The sequence below is a fragment of the Vitis riparia genome, chromosome 14 (assembly GCF_004353265.1).
Source record: "Vitis riparia cultivar Riparia Gloire de Montpellier isolate 1030 chromosome 14, EGFV_Vit.rip_1.0, whole genome shotgun sequence".
Lineage (NCBI taxonomy): Eukaryota > Viridiplantae > Streptophyta > Magnoliopsida > Vitales > Vitaceae > Vitis > Vitis riparia.
The window spans coordinates 29505295-29524173 of record NC_048444.1 but is presented as its reverse complement, the minus strand read 5'-3'; the positions used below and the strand labels follow the sequence as shown (position 1 = coordinate 29524173).

Below are 18879 nucleotides of genomic sequence, written 5' to 3'. Positions count from 1 at the left end.
TAGGGTTTGGTACTTCCAAGTTCCAACTACTTCGAAGGACTAATGCTCATCTTTTGCTCTCTGATAGCCGCTGCAAGTTTCTTTGTACATATCGATCAAAATTCTATAGGTGAGTTATCGTCCAACTTCTATAGCGGATCCTCCTTTGCTTCTCCTAAAAGGCTGGATATAGAGTGTACTGTAGATTCGATACCAAGAATCATTTGGTAGTGATTTTAAATAGCGCTTGTAATCTTTCTTATACTTGAAAATTTTTATTTTTCAAGTATTAGAAATATTAGAAACAATTTTTAAAAATATTTATTAGAATCACAGACACTTTGAATTTAAGATGGTAAGAAAAGAAAAATCTTCAAGTGTAATTTTACAAGCTGTACACCAATTTTCTCTTGCTAACTCTTCTAGAAGGCTAATTCTTTTTTACTTGACCATTGGATTTCCACATGTATAGGATAAGGGCATTCACCATATTTGGTTTTATTTATAACAAGTCTTTATAACCATCATTGGATGATAATAAAGGGGGAAAGCTTGATTAAATGTTTAAAAAAATTATAAATTAATTATTAATATTATTATTGTAGTAAAACATATTTCACCATAAATTTTATTTCATGGGAAAAGATTGATCTTTCATAATTTTCTTTTATGGTAAAAAAGTTACATATTGCTAAATACTTATTTTATGGTGAAGAAAAACATGTTGTCGCAAATTTCATTTTGCCAACTTATAACAACAAACTCAGCCACAAATAATTTTTTTGTGACAAAAATTCTTCTATCACAAAATACTCTCTTTTAATCACAAATTAATTTATGGTAAAACCCTATATTTGATGTATTGTTTGCAGGCTCCTCAATATTGATTGTGTTTAGAGGCTAAGTTAATTCTTCTTTTCCCCCTCAAAATTGACAACTTTCTGAGTCCCAACTCCAACACAATCAAAGTCATCTTCACAGCCATATGCGCAAAAATCAACACGCCGAGTGATATACTGTTCATGGAACTAGGACCATGGAAATATCACGGTACTGTTCTAGTTGCTACTAACATAACTGTCTATCACAAATAAGGATGCATGTTTGGTCTCATTTGAAATGCCCATATTTGAATTCATACAAGAATCTCCCCTTTATAATTGTGCATTGACCCGATTCTCCTTGATCACGGTAGACCCGTAAAAGGTGGGGAATCCAATTTTAGCGCATGCCCATCACTAGCTTTGCTTGCATTACTTCAATGGTAAACAATGAATCTTTTACTTGGACAACAAGGATGCACATATGAATGGACCAAGAATCACAAAATATAGAGAAAGCTTGGAGAAATTTCGATCTAGTTGGGGCCATTCAAAATTTTGCTTTCAAGGAGGCTTAGTCTAAGTCCATTGATCAATAGTTGCTAGGGAATTTCAATTCCTTAAGTTTGAAGATTCTAAAATAAGGTCAAGGCTTCGCGGGTAGGCTACATAGTTATTTTATTGACTGGTCTAGAAAGGTGTAACATTTCTTAGAATTGTATTAGGTAAAAGATTGACTAGATTCGTTCAGCTGAAGAACAAGAAAACTGTAACATATCGCCTTAGCTTCCAAAAAAGTGTCTGATAATGTTTGCATAATAAACTAGTAGAAACTGGAGGATCTTGAAGATTTTAAGTCTCTTAAGCGACAAGCAAGTGAGATATCATATCTTTTTCTAATGAAAGAAGTCATTACAAATTCAGGTGCAAGAATCCGATCTTCCTGTACTGTTTGCTAAAGGAGTTCTGGTGGGACCAATGTTTTGGGAAAGAACATATTTGAATATGACACGTATCTTAATTTATATGCAAATGTTGTCGAAGTCATTGGACCTATCTTCATGCATTGCTACTAAATTCCAAAAACTTCAAAGGTGAAGGCAAGAGAACATTGTAAAACTGAAGAAAAGCTAAGGGAGGCTTTAGTCATTAGTGGAGTAGAAAGGAGAATTTAGGAGGCTTAAAACCATCAGTTGTGCAAATCCAATCACATGGTAGAGCCACCCAAAAAGGAACTTAGAAAAGGGATCTAAGGAAAAGGGAACTTCATGCATGAACTTACTCAGATGGCTCTCCTTCCATTCATCTAAATGAAAAAGCCTACATAAGCCAGTGTACTTTAGCCTGGCACGGCTAGTAACTTCCTCAACACTTTGTTTCATTACTGTTCGAAAGAGAAGGAACCAGTTAGAGATGAGAATCCTCCAACCATGGCTAAAACTAGGGTATAGGGTGTGTACTGTCTTCTAATAATTCAGCTTTCACCTTCTTAGGATTGACACTTACAGTGTTTGATTAACATGGTCTAGTTGAAACTAGCAAAAAAGGCCAAATCCACAAGAAAATTAGACTTGAATGGCAGGACAGGAGTCGCAAAAGCTACTCCATTTGTTATGCTTAAAACACAACAAATGAGACTCAAGCTAAGGACTCTGTATGTTATCCACTAAAAATTAAATACAATCCATCACATTATAGAGAGAATATTGACAATAATAGCATGATTCATTTTGAGCTCAAACACAAGGATAGGGACTGATTGATAAGTTCAAGCTTTTTAGATTCAAAGATCAATCACATGCCTAGAAGTCTAGGATGCCGAATGCCAAATATTTCTAATTTGTCAACATTATTCTTGATTCACTGCTACCACGGCCTACTTTTCTTGGGGTTGTTCTAATGTTTATTGTCAGTGTCTTAAAGCCAACTTTTCAAAAATAATTGGGGTTTTTAACGAGTCTAGAACAGGGTTCTAGTTTTTTCACATGCTCTTGTTGATTCTTCACTGCTACCACGGTCTACTTTTCTTGGGGTTGTTCATAATGTTTATTGTCAGTGTCTCAAAGCCAACTTTTCAAAATAATTGGGGTTTTTAACGAGTCTGGAACTGGGTTCTAGTTTTTTCACATGCTCTTGTTGATTCTTCACTGCTACCACGGCCTACTTTTCTTGGGGTTGTCCTAATGTTTATTGTCAGTGTCTCAATGCCAACTTTTCAAAATAATTGGGGTTTTTAACGAGTCTAGAACAGGGTTCTAGTTTTTTCACATTCTCTTGTTGATTCTTCACTGCTACCACGGCCTACTTTTCTTGGGGTTGTTCGTAATGTTTATTGTCAGTGTCTCAAAGCCAACTTTTCAAAATAATTGGGGTTTTTAACGAGTCTAGAACAGGGTTCTAGTTTTTTCACATGCTCTTGTCTGTAGGCTCATTAGTTTTGTTCTCCTATTTTTCATTCCTTTTTCTATTGGCACCGTTTGTTATTGAAACTCTTCACTCATCTTTGAAAAATGATTATACTTGTGAAGCATGGATTAGCAAAGAACTGAACGAAAATAAGTACCGTGTATAGAAGGAATATAAGCTAAAAGAAAGGAGAAAAAGGGGGTGGGTTGTTACAGACTCTAGCCCAGAAAAAGTTAAAAGGCTGAGAAGAAAGATATGTGGAATGTCCAATAATTTCTCTGGGAGAAACCACAACCCCTCTTCTTGGGAATGTCCTAGATTCCAAAAATCAGAGGCACTGTAAGGTTCTTTAGCCAGTATCTTACTCTGGGAAACAAAAAACTTAAGAAGTAACTTGGTAAAATATACCCAACACTGGAGTACCATAGTTGTAAGTAACTTGATCCCATGACAGTTCTTGTACTCCTCTCAAAAATGCATTCAAGAACCTTTCTTACTGCCCAAAACCTGTGATAATAGCATAAACTTAAAAACTCTGTTCTTTGTGGTCCTAAGTTTTATTGGTGGATGTTGATCACCCCATTGTAGACTCTGTTGATAGTTTAGGGTTGTGATGAGCCTTCTGGTTTGTTGAAGCTAATAAGAAGAATGAGGCCATTGGAACTGTCCCAAGTTGTTAGAATCCTTGTTAACATTGACGCAATAAAAAACCACAGTAAGGATGAACCCCAAAGAGACCATATAAACACACTCTTATCTCTGCAAAGAAGCAAAAAGCTTGCAACAAATCTTTGTATTATGGTTCACAAATTAGAAATACTGCTTAATTTCAAGTAGTTTCATTGCAATATGAGGGATAGTAGCACAACGACCAGACTGCTATGCCTTAAATCCAGTTATTTTCAGTCATTAATGTTTTAAGAGCAGTAGCTTGGGCCTGTATATTAAGAAGTTTCTTGATATCTGCAGGCTTTCCTGGATTATGCCTTCAACAGAATTATGCACTTGAGCTATAGCACCATCACCCTTGCAAGGATAGAGCCATGCCCATAACAAGAATGCCAAGTCATTTAGAAATCCTATTACAAAGCTAAAAACTATTGGCAGAAACCGAAACGGCAATAAAGATAAACTCAATTTGATATATAACAGTACTGATTTGATATATACAGAGGAGGAGGGGAGGAGAGCTTGAATATAAAACAACACCTCTTACATATTATTGTCCACAAACTAGAAACAACAAACTCAATTTGAATAATAAGTAAGACAAAACAAATGAAGACGCAGAGGCTCCTGGCATTCAGTTTGCAGCTGCAACACGACTACGTTTCTCGTGGAACCTGTCGATGAAAGCCGAAGCTTCCTTGTCAATAGAAGGCTCAGTTATCCAGCGTACCCCGCCACTAGGCCATACCTTTTGCATGTTTGGTGATTCATCATTGGTGTACTTCACTTTCTGAGACCCCTTGGATTTGAAGAGGCTGAAAACAGAGAAAGAAGAAGAAGACTTCTTCTGCCTGTTGTTGCCTCCCATGCTTCTTCCCCTCTTCCTTTTTTGCTGAAATGCAAACTCAAGTAAGAAGGAAGTTGCAGTGCTGTGTCTTGGTTTTCCAATGCCAAGAAGCTCACCTGTATTTATAGGTGGTGATCACAGGGTGGAGAATCTGGGGAGTTCAAGTCCAGAACGATAGATATCGATGGTCCAAATTGAATGAAATGACAAGCCAAGAAAGCAAAGAAATGAAACAATGTTGGTAAAACTTGGGCAAAGCACGTGTGCTACGGTCCTCCACTTTCATATTTATGGCAAGCAGCCTGCTGGGATGTTGAATTACTACGTCTGTGGTCCCTCCTTTCACCGTGAAAGAAAAAAATTAATCGGCGCTACTTTTCCTTTTGTACCTCTTTCGTTCTTTCTTTCTTGCTTTTTCTTTTTTGTTTTGTTTTTTCCGTCTTCCCCTGTGAATGCTAATGAAGGGAACATCCGGATCGCCAGACTGTAAGGCATAACCAACAGTAAGTTGATGTAACAAGATATTTTGTCCCATCAGTTTTAAGAAAATCAATGGGTTTCTACTTTCTATTCATTTCTATACGTAGATACCCAACTTTATTTCTCTTCTTGTTCACTCTTTTATTTAAGGTAACCACTAGCCCATGTCATCATGATATGACCAAGTTGCTTACAGTGCTCGGTAGGAAAGTTGAATAGTCGATGGCTCAAAAGGACTGCTTGAATTGAATAGTTAGGCGTCGCCATTCGCATTTTGTCGTTGGTGGTCTTTCTCCGAGTCGTGTCCAAGTTGAGACATTCCACTAAATGGGCCAAATAAATTAAAAATATAAATTTAAATACTATTTAATTATTAATACATGTAAATTATTTTAACATATTATATAAATTTAAATACTATCTAATTATTAATTGGATATTATATTGTACTTATAACTTATTTTAACTCATTTAAATCAGATCATTTTATTTAATAATCAAATTAAATTAAGTTTTGTGTAAGTTATATGATTAATGTCTTAATCAAACGTGTTTATGACTCAATTAACTTAATTATATATTAAGAAAGTTTTTAAATAAGTTAACAATGAGTAAAAAATTGTAAAAATTATAATTAAATTAATTAATATAATTATTAAATAAGTCTATTTGAATTCAATCTATATCATACAAATTGACAAAAAACTATTTATTTATTGAACGGGTTATTCTGATGGACATGAATATACAAATTCATGAAAAACATATTAGATTTGAGTGTTGATGAATTGTATCAAACTTTAGTACCTTTACAATTGAATGTAGGCTAAGAAGAAGCAAGCACCCCCAACACGGTACTCATGGTATATGGGTTTACCCTTTTCTGGAGGCATCTAACTCTCTAGATATGATAACACTGACAGCAACACACGTTTAAGTAAAACTAAGCATGCCATCCACCATCCTTTAAAAAATGAAGGCAAAGATGAACATCAAAGTCTAAGGAACCCTAGAGTGCTCTTATTTTAATGCTTGGGTGAAAGCATGGGCTGGCAAGGATCAAGACCTGTTGAACAAAGGCTGGGACCACTTCCCCCTTCCCCCCTTCTAGTTAGGCTGCTCTCTAGCCATGGAGTCTGCAATTGCCAACCATTGGCCAGGCATGGTATCCAAATCCAAGCTATCTAGCTTTTTCAACATCCCCTTTTTATTTTTGAATAGTCTTTTGGCATTTTTTTACACCCAAATCAGAACCAGAAATTGGCATGCTCACCTTGTACTTGAAGGCACGGATCATTATTCCATCTTGCACTAATTTAACTTTCTTAAACCATTAAAAAAAATGGTTCCTTGCTCTAATCACTTTGATGATCAAATTGTCATTATTGGAGAAGAATCTGAACCATTTACAGTTCAAAATCATTAAAATATTGAACCAAGCCTAGATATTTTACAGGCATTTGTTCACTGCCCCTTGTGGATTAGTATTAAAATGGAAAAAAAAAAATATTCCAACTCCTCAACGTATTTGGGCAATTCAATGGTGTCTTAAGGGTTGAATGCATATGAAGTGGGTGCAGAGTTGAATGATCAAATTTTTTTGACCAGGATATGGAAAAAATGGTCCTGATCCAGCCTTAAATGTATGTTACATAGGAGAATTATTCTCATCGTAGTCAATTCGTAATTCATTGGCTTTGGCTTGACTGAACCTACAAGTGAAGACCACCCATATTAAGATTGCAATTTAAATCAATTTCTTTCTATTTACATATATATAAGGGGTGATAAAAAGGGAAAGCCTGAATTTACTTTAATAAAACAAAATTAACACTTATAGCCTTGGGATCAATGTGTGGTGCGGGTACCAACATAACCGTAATTTAATTTCTTAAATATCATAGTAATTTAGGGTTTATGTAAAATTTTGGGCCCTAATATTGATTAGGAAAGAATAGTGGGGAATTTTTTGTTATTTTAGAAATAGTAGGGGAGGCATTCGTAATTTTTCATTTCTTTTTCTATCTTATGCTTATGGGTGTAGATCTGCGCGAGCGAGACAGTGAGCGGAAGCAAATTGGTTGGTTTTCTCAGAAGCCAAACACTCTTTCTGGTAATCTTTATTTCCTGAATTTCTACTTAACTATTTCCTTTTCTCTCATAGACTTGGTGTCAATTTAGTAATAGTCCTTCTAGGGTTTCTGATTTGATTCTATATCTCTTTCATTGATCTACATATTGATTCTTTGATTAGCATATTGTTAGGATTGGATTTTTTTTATTTTTTTTATTTTCTGAGTATTTGCTGCATATGCTTGATCACTATCAAAAAGTCTTTTTTGCCCGGGCGCTGAAAAATCGTGCCTGATTGCTGCGTTTGGTTACCTAAAAAACTGAGGGAAACGGAATAAAAGTTGGAAGCTTGTTTGCGTTTTGGTTTTAGGGGGACAAAAATTGAAAAGCGCAGCAGCTCAGTTGAGGTTTTTTTTTTTTTCGTCTATGGTCCAAAACAAGGAAAAACTTCGATTTGTTTTTATTTTAATTGGGCATATATGCAATTTCTTGAAATGAAAGGACTGCTTTTCAATGATTCTCCTTTTTGCCGATTTTGCTAAGTATTTGTAAAGCAACAGTTTGTTTTAGATTCAAGTTTGTTATCTATCTTGTAGCCGTAACAGTTTATCGCATGAGTTTAAACTTCAGAAAACCTTGTAAAATTGTGTTTCATGCTACAAGATTTTAATCTATTTGTTTTTGAATCTAAGTGTAATGTTTTGTTCTATTTGTTGCTAAGTTTTGGTAAAAAGGTTTCTTTTTAGATTCATATTTGTTCTAGCATGTTGAATTGATAATGGTTTTCCACATATGTTTAAGCTAGAAAAGATTTCTCAAAATTGTGTTTCATTCTACAAAATTTGAAACTACTTTGTTAGTATATCTAAGTGAAGCTTTTTCTTCTATTTGTTGTTTTATTTATTGTTCAGGGGTTAGAAAATGGATAGAAGATGGTACAGTGGTAGACAGGAAACAAGCTCTCGTGATAATAGGCAACGTGAAAGGGAGGAGGTAAGAAATATGTTGCTAAAATCCTAATACATACATACATACATACATATATATATTCATATATTCATAATGGATTTGTTGCATCACCTATTTAATGAGTTCCTCTGTACACATGGTTTTCATTTGAAAAATTGCCCATTTGGGAAGCTATCAAACTATAAATTTTACCTATCAAATTAATTTTTGCCAAAGTTTGTTTTTTTTTTTTTTTTTTTGATAGGCAAACACACAAAAAGCATATATTAGAAAAGGGCACCTTGAGGCTGACCCAAAAGCATACAGGGAGTATACAAGAGGCGCCAAAGGGCACAAAAAGAAGAGGAAATACAAAACCACCCCTCAACTAGTTTTGCCAAAGTTTGTTGTGAGGAACCACTGTTGTGTTTCAGTGTCCTAGGCTCTTGGCCTTGCCATCTGTGTTTCCCTTTTATCCACACTTCCCCTTTTGGATACTGTTATTTGTAATTACCTTTATGTCCTCAATGATCTGCTTCAGTTATTAAATTATTTCTACCAGATCTATTGTTTCAATTTTCTAACTGACTCATTAAAATATGCTTTCAGTTTTAAATTACTAATATTTCTGAAATGATATGACTAAAGTTGGGGAAATCATGTCCAGGGGCCTTCAAATAGAAAACCATCAAGGTCTTACTAGTAAAATAGAGCCTCAATTTATCTTTTCAATGTGTACTCTGTTATTTATTTTTTCAATTAAAAACCACTCTTCATAGCACACTAAAATGCTCCAGTCTCATTGCATTAATATTCCTGTTTAACTCTTCACTAAAACATCATGGATGTATATAGAATTATGTTATGTCAAATAAGTTGAGATGTTTCTCTTTTACCTGTTTTTTGGCGTAGGCATATAAGGATTCACTTGTTGAGGATTTGGCGGAGGATTTTCGTTTGCCTATCAATCATAAGCCAACAGAAAATGTTGATCTGGATAATGTGGAGCAAGCATCATTGGACACACAATTGACATCATCTAATATTGGGTTTAGGCTTCTTCAAAAAATGGGTTGGAAAGGAAAGGGTCTTGGGAAGGATGAGCAAGGTATGATGTTTATTTATAGAATACTATTATTTTAATAACATTTACATTCTGTATAATGTAGCTATTTTCTTAATATGGAGTTCTTTTCATTTCTACTGACCAAATAGATTCATCAGCTTTGTACTTGTGATATGGCAATTATGATTATTAAGTTTTACTTTCATTTTGACTCTTAAGTCTTATAAAATCTCTGTTTTGCCTTAATAAATGGCTTTCAAACTACTCTATCAAAAAAGAGAAAGCGAAATGAAAATAAGCTTTCAAGGCACAGTCTTTTTACTCTGTTTAGACTTGGTGGTATTGTTACTGATAGGCTGCAACTTGGGTTCCTTATTGTTGATTTAAGGGAGGAAAAAGCCTAGGATTACTCTTTTTTCCTTTTTTTCTTGAGTTGAAGGGGACAGTTTCAAGGTATGGATTGGATTAAGAATAGGAGGGGGAGGTATGTGTAGCTATTCCAAGTTGTTGGTATAGACAGTTGATCACTCCAAAGCTTGATTGGTCCCTTTCTTAGATCCTTACATAAGTCAACTTAGTGCAGATTCCCTTGCAAAAGGGCTGCCCCAACTTGGTAATAGTTTGCAGCATGCAATCTGTAAATTTTTTGTAGTATTTCTGGGTATGGTGTGTGTTTTGCCTATTGGGCTTTCTAGGCCTATTTCTGGACTGCATGCCTAATCTTTGATTGTCCTTTTCCTTTTCTTTTCTGCTCTTTTTTCTCTCTCCTCCATGTATATCATCTTTTTATTTATTTATTTATTTATTTTTTTAAGCTTGGCCTGGTGTACTTTCCCTGAATTATTTTCTTGAAGTTATGAAAATATCTTTTTGACTTTTTTTTTAATATCTTTAGTGTCTCAAATGGTTACATAGAACTATATTATAGTTCTATAATATGTCTGCTAGTGACTCTATGCTGGCTGTAAAGTAGAAAGTTTTGCTCTTACAATGAATTGTGTTGCATGTTTTGAAAAAACCTTTTCCTTTGACAGTGTTTGAACATTTTCCTTTTTTGATCTTAAAATATTGATTCTTCTTTTGATAGATAAATAAAAATGGTATTGAAAAGCCCCAAAAAGGGGTGCACCAATGCACACGTGATTTATACAACGACCACCAAAAAGCACCAAAAAAAGGAGGGAAAACAAAAAACTACTCCCTCCCTCAAACCAAAGCCAACCAATCAATGAAATCAAATAAGGACATCGAGCTTTCTCCTATAAACAGTTTGGTCTAGGAAAACAAGTTACACAAAAACTAGGCTTTCAGTCTTTGATCAGAGAGCTCTGCATTCTCAAACAATTTTCTATTTCTCTTATTCCAAATTATCCACAAAAGGCATAAAGGAGCTGCTCCCCAAACCTTTTTCTACTTCCTATTGATAAAAGAACCATGCCAACCTTTTAGAGTCTGTCTAATTGAGGAGGGAACCACCCATGAAACACCAAAAAGAGAGAACAGAAGCTGCCACAGCACCCTTGCATTGCTACAATGCAAAAGGATGCCGTCAGTTGACTCCTCATGAGTGGTCTTGGTTTCTTTTCTGGTATCTGGTTCAGGCTACTGATAGTAACTTAAAAGTGATTTTGGTATCTCATGTTTTTCCGTTAGAGATGCTTATATCTTGGATATGTTCTTTCTCCAGCTTGTTTGGTTCAAAATAGCCTTACATTGACTACATTTATTTCCAATGAGTTTTGGAATGTCCTCCTACACTCTGTTTATTTTTGCTGGGTTGTTCATGCACTATCTTTCTGGGTTTATATGCAGGAATTATTGAGCCAATAAAGTCTGGAATTAGAGATCCAAGATTAGGGGTTGGAAAACAAGAGGAAGATGATTTTTTCACTGCAGAGGAAAATATTCAGCGAAAAAAGCTTGATGTCGAGCTAGAGGAGACAGAGGAACATGCAAAGAAGCGGGAGGTATGCCTTCAAAGTTGTAGTTTTTAGTTGTAAAAAATTCCATTACTGGATAATTTGAGGTTGATGCTTTACTTTTTCTGAAACGCACATCTAATAGCAGAAGGCAGCATATAGCATATATGTATGTCTTTTGACGGGAATGGTATTTCATAAGGGAACATCAACTTTGGAAGGTGTTGAGAATTTCGTGCAGTTTTTATTACCTGGTGGCTTCTACTGCCTGCTTCGTGCACATTATGACAATCCAGGTGGTAGCAGAACGTGAGCAGAAAATTCAGACAGAGGTGAAAGAAATACGAAAGGTGTTCTATTGTGAGCTCTGCAACAAGCAATACAAACTGGCTATGGAATTTGAAGTTCACTTGAGCTCATATGATCACAACCACAGAAAGGTGAATGCTTTTTGTACTCTGAAAAATTTTGTTGGTCAGGAAAATTATTTTTGAAGTTCAGGCTTTCTCTAAATCTAAAGTTTGCTTGGTATGGGCCTTTGCAGAGGTTTAAGGAAATGAGAGAAATGCACGGTACTAGCAGTCGTGATGATCGGCAAAAACGAGAACAACAACGTCAAGAGCGGGAGATGGCTAAGTTTGCTCTGATGTATCCTTCATTTTTTTCACTTGGCTAATTTTGGTCATCTTCTTGGAAAATTAGATGCTAGAAATGATATTTAATACAAGAAAAGAAAAGAAAAGAAAACCTCATATTTTCTTTTTGTACGCCAATCTTGTGTCTTGTTGTTGTTGATGATAATGTTAATGATGATGGTGATGATTTTTTATTCCTTGAATATATGGTAAGGAGCTCCCTTTTTTGTTCAGATGCCATTTTCTTTTTCTTTTTGGTGGCTTTTTTTTTTTGAATGTGTTTACCTCAAATTAAACCTGGATGTAGCAGCTTCATTAAGCTCATATCATCTACCTTTTTTTAAACATCACATGGTAATTTGACAATGTCATTGACCAACACCCTCTTTCATCTGCATTAAAACATTGCTTTTCCTCATTTCTTCTACTACAGCAGTTGAGCCTTATACCATGACCCTATTTTCCTTGGCACTTTGTTTTCTTCCAAAGTTTAGAGGTCTACAGTGATGTCTACAGTATCACTTTGTTTCTGGTTTTCTACTTAATGCCAATTAGGGCGGATGCTCGAAAGCAGCAGCAGCAGCAGGAAGAGGAATCTGGAAACACTGCAGTTTCCACCACACTGAGAAGTGCTACCCCACTTGCTGATCAAGAGCAGCGGAAAGCATTAAAGTTTGGGTTTTCCTCCAAAGGTGGCATGTCCAAGGTATATATCCAAGTGGCATCTAGGGTACATAATAAACTTTTTACGATCAATCTTTAACTTAAATAGTCCTTTTGTCTTTGTAGCTTTTCCAATATGGTTAGGATAAGATGCTTGCCATCAAGAATGTTCTTTTTATATGCAAAAGCATCAAATAGTATCCTGGGAATAATTTTTTATTTCTTTTACAAGAAATAATAATGTCTTATTTGGTATGACTCATGGACGAGTACTCCTTTAAATTAAAAAGCATGAAATTACTGTTATTGAAAGCAAGAGACTACTTATGAAAGAAAAATTCTTTAATTTTTTTTTAAAGCAGAAAAATTCTTGCTAGTATGGGTAAGACATTACTTGTTTAAGCAAATAATTTCCCCCTTGTTCTACTACTACTACTGCATTATGAAACACTTCTATTATCATAATTACAGGTTCTACAAATTAATGCAAAAACCATCCTCTCCCTCACCAGCTTTAATACAGCCTCTTACACCATGACCATTGCCACCACTTGTAGTGTGATCTCATCTGCCACTCAATCATCATCAGTGTGGCCTGTCATCCTACAACCTTTCCCATCATTTCCACAACTTTTATCACTGCCATTCCCACTGTATGCTTAGTCATGCTTTCGTCTTCAATTAAATATTATACTACTTTTCTATAGCATTTTATATAAAAAAAAATGCTATCATGTATTTGGAACTTTGCCCCTGATTCTGGACATTAATTTGCACGTTGCAATTGATAGGGATGAAGGAAATTGACACATATACAAGTCTGTTAATAGCTCTACCCGTCTGAAAACCCAGGTCTAGGGAAAAGTAACTGAAACAGCATGTCATTTGATTTACTGTTATTGATGAATGCTATGTGAAAATTATGGCTTCCTACTAATTTATCATTCTCCTTTTTCCTCGTGCCAAACAGAATTCATCAGGCAGTGCAGCAAAGAAGCCAAAAGTTTCTGTTGCTTCAGTTTTCAGCAACGATAGTGATGAAGAATAGTGATATATGACTGGACATCAGTGCTTAAATTATGGTTGAGAACTATCATATCTTTATCGACTCAGACACTGGATTCAGGTCCATCTTGTGTAATTTATAAAATATATCACCTGTGCCCTTAGTGTTCACTCATTTGTTTTGGTTGTGACCATATGGATCCTCCGTGGTATCATAAACTTGTACCAGAAACAAATTTTATGAGTTAAAGTTAGTGAGAATAAATTATTGCTTAATTTTCCTTTCAGAAAATTGCATTTCCTATATTGAATCAAGAATTCAGATGCCCAGGCTTAGGCCTGCAAATGCATTAATAGCAAGTATACCACACATCTGTCTAGTGTCCTTGAAAATAAGTCCTTATAATTTGGATACGCACTGGGTGTTTGTCCTCAGCTTGATGCAGTCACAGGTTTAAATTTTCTGGGTTCGTCATTTGTGCCCCGTACTGCATTACAACTCGGCTTCTGATCTTTCTTGAAACTTAGCTGTAGTGTATTTGGCTGTCTATGGCATTCGCATCATAGCTGTAACTGTGGCTAACCGATCTTTATTTGGACCTTTTCTGAGAACGAGGAACATCTAAAATTAAAGCAGTGGACTATATGTATTTCAAATTCAAAACCCAGGAGGCGCGCATGCGCTTGCACACATATACATTCATTTTTATGAACTTCCAAATATCAATACTCGCTATTATGCATAACCCATCACCAATCACCAACAAGCTCGTTCCATCATTCGATTGCTTCACAACTACATTAGAAAAAAAAAATACAAAAAAAAAAAAGAAGCAAGCGGTTGCAGATTCTAAGTTGCTAAGCAGCTTCAGCAAAACCAATTCTTAGATCCCCAAAATCAAATACAGTGTGATAAACCCCCATGAATATCTCTCCAAGTATCCTGCATGCATGTAATCTCAGCGTAAGGCATCATCGTTACTGAGTTAATGAGTAGTAATCGAGTCAGAGATAACTCACCAGAGAGGACCCTTGGGAGGAGGCACATCCAAAGCAGTAAATCCACTGAGACAGACGGTGGCCGAGCCATCTCCAGTTCTTAGAATATACTGAAAGTTAATCAAGCAATGTCAGAAGGAGGAAGATCAGAGATTTCCAAACTATACTTCTGTTGAATAGTTGAACAGTAAGAGACTGAGACTGGAGGAGACATGTTAGAATAAAATTAGACCTGGTCTGGAGTGAGGTCGAAAGCTTTATCGCCAATGATGAATGTAATATTTGGCATGTTTGCAACTGAAGTACAGTCAATCACCGATTCTCCCATTGGACTTGGTAGACTCCCACACAGCTGGAAAAACATGAAAGTTTCAGTACTTCAACACGACAACCAAACAGAATTACCAACTGAGGAGATCTTTTAAGAGCAAATCACCTCAGTCACATAGCGGAGCACTTTATCCTTTGTTTTCATTTGTTTCAGCTGGCTCTGGATCCAGACAGCAATCATCTCACAAGCATTGCAGAAAACAACATCCCCAACTTCCTCAACAGACTCCATCTTCTCTTTTTCAACCACTGTCCTGATACCAGGGCTGCACCAGAGAACACTCAGTTTCAAGTTATGGTAGTTTTTGGACTATGCCACCCTTTTATCACCCAAGAAATAATCAGAAGGGCATTGGAGAAAAAGCCATCCCAAAAGATGTGGCTACAAACACATTGAGTTTATGAAAACATTGAGAATGAAATGACCATGAAACAGTGTGAACTTTCTTACCTGGCCATGCATAAACCAATCTGCGAACATACTTTGCTGGGTAGTACCTGCTTAAATGAAAATTAAACATAAAAATGAGCTTTGAAGCTAAAAATAAAGTATGTGTATGGTAGATGGGAAGTGGTGAAAAAGAATAAACAAACCCACCCCTGATACTAAAAGATCCCACATCATGTTTCCATACTGAGAAACGACTTCTTTGCATTCCATGCTCACAATCCCTTCTGCTCCAATGGCATGGTTGATTTGAGTCACAACAAGCTGTGATCGATCAGCTAATTAGAAAAACTTGAGCTAGAAACTATTGTAAGGAAAACAAGGGAAAAATGATCGGCAAAGCCGGAGATCCTTCTAGTAATACCAGTTGCCAAAAAGAAAGGAAGGAAATACCGTTGGACCAGCAATTAAGGATGTTCCTGAATCTACAATTGCTGAACAACCTCCCTCACAAACACCTGAAAAGGACCAAAAAAAAAAAAAATTCCATGAAAGTGAAAATTTGGTAGGTTTATTAGGGTTCTCACAGTGGTTTTCTTGAATTTTGATAATATATAATGTATTTGGATGCAGTCTTATTTTTCTAAACAAGATGGATATTGGGAAAACTCACTGGTGTGTAAAACTTCAAGGTCAAACTAAACAAGAACTTGAGCATGCAATATATTACATGTCAGTTGCCCGCATTTTCCCAGAGAAATGAATAATGATCAAACAAAGATAAATAAGAGATCCCAGCTATGTTTCAGATTCTATAAGATCACCTGTTGTTTGGTTTGAAATAAGGAAATCGCCCATTCGGAACTGTCAAAATGAAAAGATATGAAATATATCAATTACTTTTAATCAATAAATAGAAATATGATTGATTTGGCCTTGAATTTTCAACTAATTAAATTCACTCACCTGCCAGTAACCCGCTTGAGTGACTGGAACAAAAGTATGCTTCCCCCTAAAGTGTCTTTTATCAACACCACCAAAAACAATCTCACCTCCCTCATTGGCATTTGGATTCCGATTGAGCCAGAAAGAGAAGAGCTCTTCATGCAAAAGGCCTTGCTGAAGCATAGTGGACCTGTAGTCTTACCATGAGTCATTGCATTCAAAACACCAGAAGCAAAGAAATAGAAGAGAATAAAATGCATCTCCTTTTTATTCCAGTGAAACAGGAATGCAAATCGCAGTTCAAAAACTGAATTCAGACAAATCTATACCAAACTGGGGTAGCATTCCCAACAGAAATTCCCTGAAAACCGAGCCCCATAATCCCATCGAACTTTGCCAGTGCAAATGTGAGACTTCCCTCTCGTGTTGCCTCAATGAAAACCTGGAAACCGGTACATTCATAACCATCAATGCAGCTAAAATCCAGAAAATCACCTCAAAGTAAAACCAAAATCTAAACAAGAACCCACTTGATCTTTAACAACAAGGCTCCCAACTTCAACATTATCTTGACTGAAGAAACCAGAAATTGATCCAGATCCATAATGTATTTCACCAGGTCTTCCTGAATCACAAATTGGAAAGAAAGAATTGAGTGCAGGTCCCATGAACAGAAAACCCACAAACAGTCCTATATTCAAGATAAAGCACCTATCAACAGCAGGAAACTCTAAAAGACACAGGACTGACAGCATTACCAATCTTAGTATATGTACTCGACAGCCTTGCCTTGTATTTGTTATGGAAAAAGCAAGCAATCTGCACGTGTGTGATGAATGGGTTAATTCTGTATTTAAGGAAGTATAAAGAGGTTATAGAACTGAAATAAAGCAGAACTTACAGAAAAATAACATTTGGACGAGGGGACCCAGAGGTTGGAGCTGCCAGTATCAAATACAACAGTGAAGTTCTGGGGTGGTGTTCCAATACCAATCTCCCCAAAGTATTGAGCATCCAAATAGTTCTTCAGTGACACAAACTCTCCATCTGGATCATCAAAACCATGATACTTGCTCATTACACCACCACCAATTTTTCCTTGCATTTGTGCTATTCTGGCAGTTCTCATATTATTGAAGTCCAGGGGCCGCTTCTTCAGACCAATTCTCACCAAGCCATGGGAGTAAACAGGAAGAAGAGGACATATCAAAGCCCACAAACAAAAAGCTGCCCAAACAACTCCTTGCCTCATGTTTAGAGCCAGAAATGCTGTTGCAGAGAATGAAAAAAAGGAAAAAAGGTAAGCAGGTCTGGTATTTAAATTGTAGTCACCAAAAGCTGAGTGTTTGGGAAATCAGGAAGAAACAATATGCCTATTATGTATGTGGTAAACCCACATGAAAAACAAGATGCTCACTGAGAATGACTTTGACAAAACTTGAATACAAGATCTTAGATATAAAGTACAGATGTATTTCAAAAAGAATTTATTTAGTTTATCCACATGAAAAACAAGATGCTCACTGACGATCACTTTGACAAAGTTTGAATACAAGATCTTCGATATAAAGTACAGATCTATTGCAAAAAGAATTTATTTTTATACTGTTTTTAAGAAACCTAATATTGTCTTTGAAATGGCCTAAAGCAGAGAAAAGTTTACCATGACAGCTTATATCACTACTACATTCATTTCCATTACTTTCGGGTATGATTTTAAGGAGAAAAATAGGGAAGGTGTCATATTTAGAGACAAAGTTAGTTGTAGAGATGAAGGCCAACAATGAAATGAACCCAAAATCTAGCAATTAGGAGCCATAGGAAAAGGCTGAACAACCCCATCCAGAAAATCTTTTTCTTTTTTAAATACTGAGAGCACATCAACATGGTGGAACAAGAGAAGATGGTCACAACCTGGTGTATTGTTCTTATATTACAGAGAAACTGAGAACTCAAATCTTTTTTTTTTTTTTTTTAATGATCACACCAGAAAGTAAGAAACCCACGAGAAAAAAGTGCTAATTAACTCATAGAAAATGATCTAACAAAGTATACTCAAAAGTTCACACACACAAAAGAAGAAAACTATCAAGTCCACATCTTAGAATGAAACCATACAGCATTAAGTTAGAAGGAGAACCTGGATACTTGGGTACATATACAAACAACTGGTGATATATCCCACTAAACCCCTCAAATGCATGAAATCAAAAATGAAAGAACACTAAAACACCCACGCATGCATTAACAACAAAGAGTAGCAAGTCTTAGCACTGACCTTAATTGGAGCTGAGTTAAAAGAAAATGCAGTTCAGGCTGAGATATTTAAGTGAGGAGAAGTGGGTGTGAATCCAGTTTGTCTGTAACCAAAGAAATGTTATGTGACCCCACTTCTACCTGGTGGAGAGAAAGGAAAGCCATACGCACCATTGCTGCAGTACAGATGGGGGACTCCATTGAGGGTTACTGGAAACTGCTGAGAAATTTCCATTACAAACAAGGGAATAAAAAGGACACAGTAAGGAAAGCACCTGTATTTTAGATGATCAAAACTGCCTATAAAAAGCTATCATTTTGAAGAGCAAACCTTTTATGAAAACGCTATATGGGGGCCCCATTTGGCCTAGAATTTTTCATTTTTCATTTTTTTTCCTTGAAAACCTTTTTTGATTATTAGAAACTTTGCTGGAAATATATCCAATATAT

General features: G+C 35.9%; 2 protein-coding genes across 4 annotated transcripts; one reads left to right on the top strand and one right to left on the bottom strand.

The window, feature by feature from the left end:
• The first annotated feature begins 7211 nt into the window (after window positions 1-7211).
• On the top strand, window positions 7212-13798 carry LOC117929639 (G patch domain-containing protein 8). Of its 2 annotated transcripts, none has more exons than XM_034849992.1 (8): window positions 7212-7315; window positions 8187-8268; window positions 9136-9331; window positions 11102-11256; window positions 11505-11648; window positions 11753-11856; window positions 12399-12549; window positions 13477-13798. In XM_034849992.1, the coding sequence occupies exons 2-8, from the start codon at window positions 8197-8199 to the stop codon at window positions 13552-13554; spliced, it is 900 nt and encodes a 299-aa protein (XP_034705883.1). In that variant the 5' UTR covers window positions 7212-7315; window positions 8187-8196; the 3' UTR covers window positions 13555-13798. The 2 variants fall into 2 exon arrangements, with proteins under 2 accessions (XP_034705883.1, XP_034705882.1); XM_034849991.1 differs by having other exon boundaries at window positions 13468-13798.
• A 336-nt stretch (window positions 13799-14134) lies between these two features.
• LOC117929638 (aspartic proteinase oryzasin-1-like) lies at window positions 14135-18569 on the bottom strand. 2 transcript variants are annotated; one of them, XM_034849989.1, is made up of 14 exons: window positions 18452-18569; window positions 17075-17442; window positions 16932-16992; window positions 16704-16798; window positions 16503-16615; window positions 16195-16363; window positions 16053-16092; window positions 15682-15746; window positions 15439-15552; window positions 15292-15338; window positions 14947-15106; window positions 14743-14862; window positions 14532-14620; window positions 14135-14454 (listed from the first exon to the last, which is right to left on the bottom strand). In XM_034849989.1, the coding sequence occupies exons 2-14, from the start codon at window positions 17423-17425 to the stop codon at window positions 14370-14372; spliced, it is 1509 nt and encodes a 502-aa protein (XP_034705880.1). In that variant the 5' UTR covers window positions 17426-17442; window positions 18452-18569; the 3' UTR covers window positions 14135-14369. The 2 variants fall into 2 exon arrangements, with proteins under 2 accessions (XP_034705880.1, XP_034705881.1); XM_034849990.1 differs by lacking the exon at window positions 18452-18569 and adding an exon at window positions 18314-18377.
• Between the last annotated feature and the right edge of the window lie 310 nt (window positions 18570-18879).

Bases quoted from the DNA above. Each gene is read 5' to 3' on its own strand.
- LOC117929638 (XM_034849989.1), bottom strand. From the start codon at position 17,425: ATGAGGCAAGGAGTTGTTTGGGCAGCTTTTTGTTTGTGGGCTTTGATA. The intron at 16,364-16,502 runs GTATAGATTTGT...GTAAGACTACAG, and splicing joins GGGAATGCTACCCCAGTTTG to GTCCACTATGCTTCAGCAAG. The intron at 15,747-16,052 runs GTGATCTTATAG...GGTCCTTTTCAG, and splicing joins TATTTCAAACCAAACAACAG to GTGTTTGTGAGGGAGGTTGT.
- LOC117929639 (XM_034849991.1), top strand. From the start codon at position 8,197: ATGGATAGAAGATGGTACAGTGGTAGACAGGAAACAAGCTCTCGTGAT. The intron at 8,269-9,135 runs GTAAGAAATATG...TTTTTGGCGTAG, and splicing joins GGCAACGTGAAAGGGAGGAG to GCATATAAGGATTCACTTGT. The intron at 11,649-11,752 runs GTGAATGCTTTT...GGGCCTTTGCAG, and splicing joins ATGATCACAACCACAGAAAG to AGGTTTAAGGAAATGAGAGA.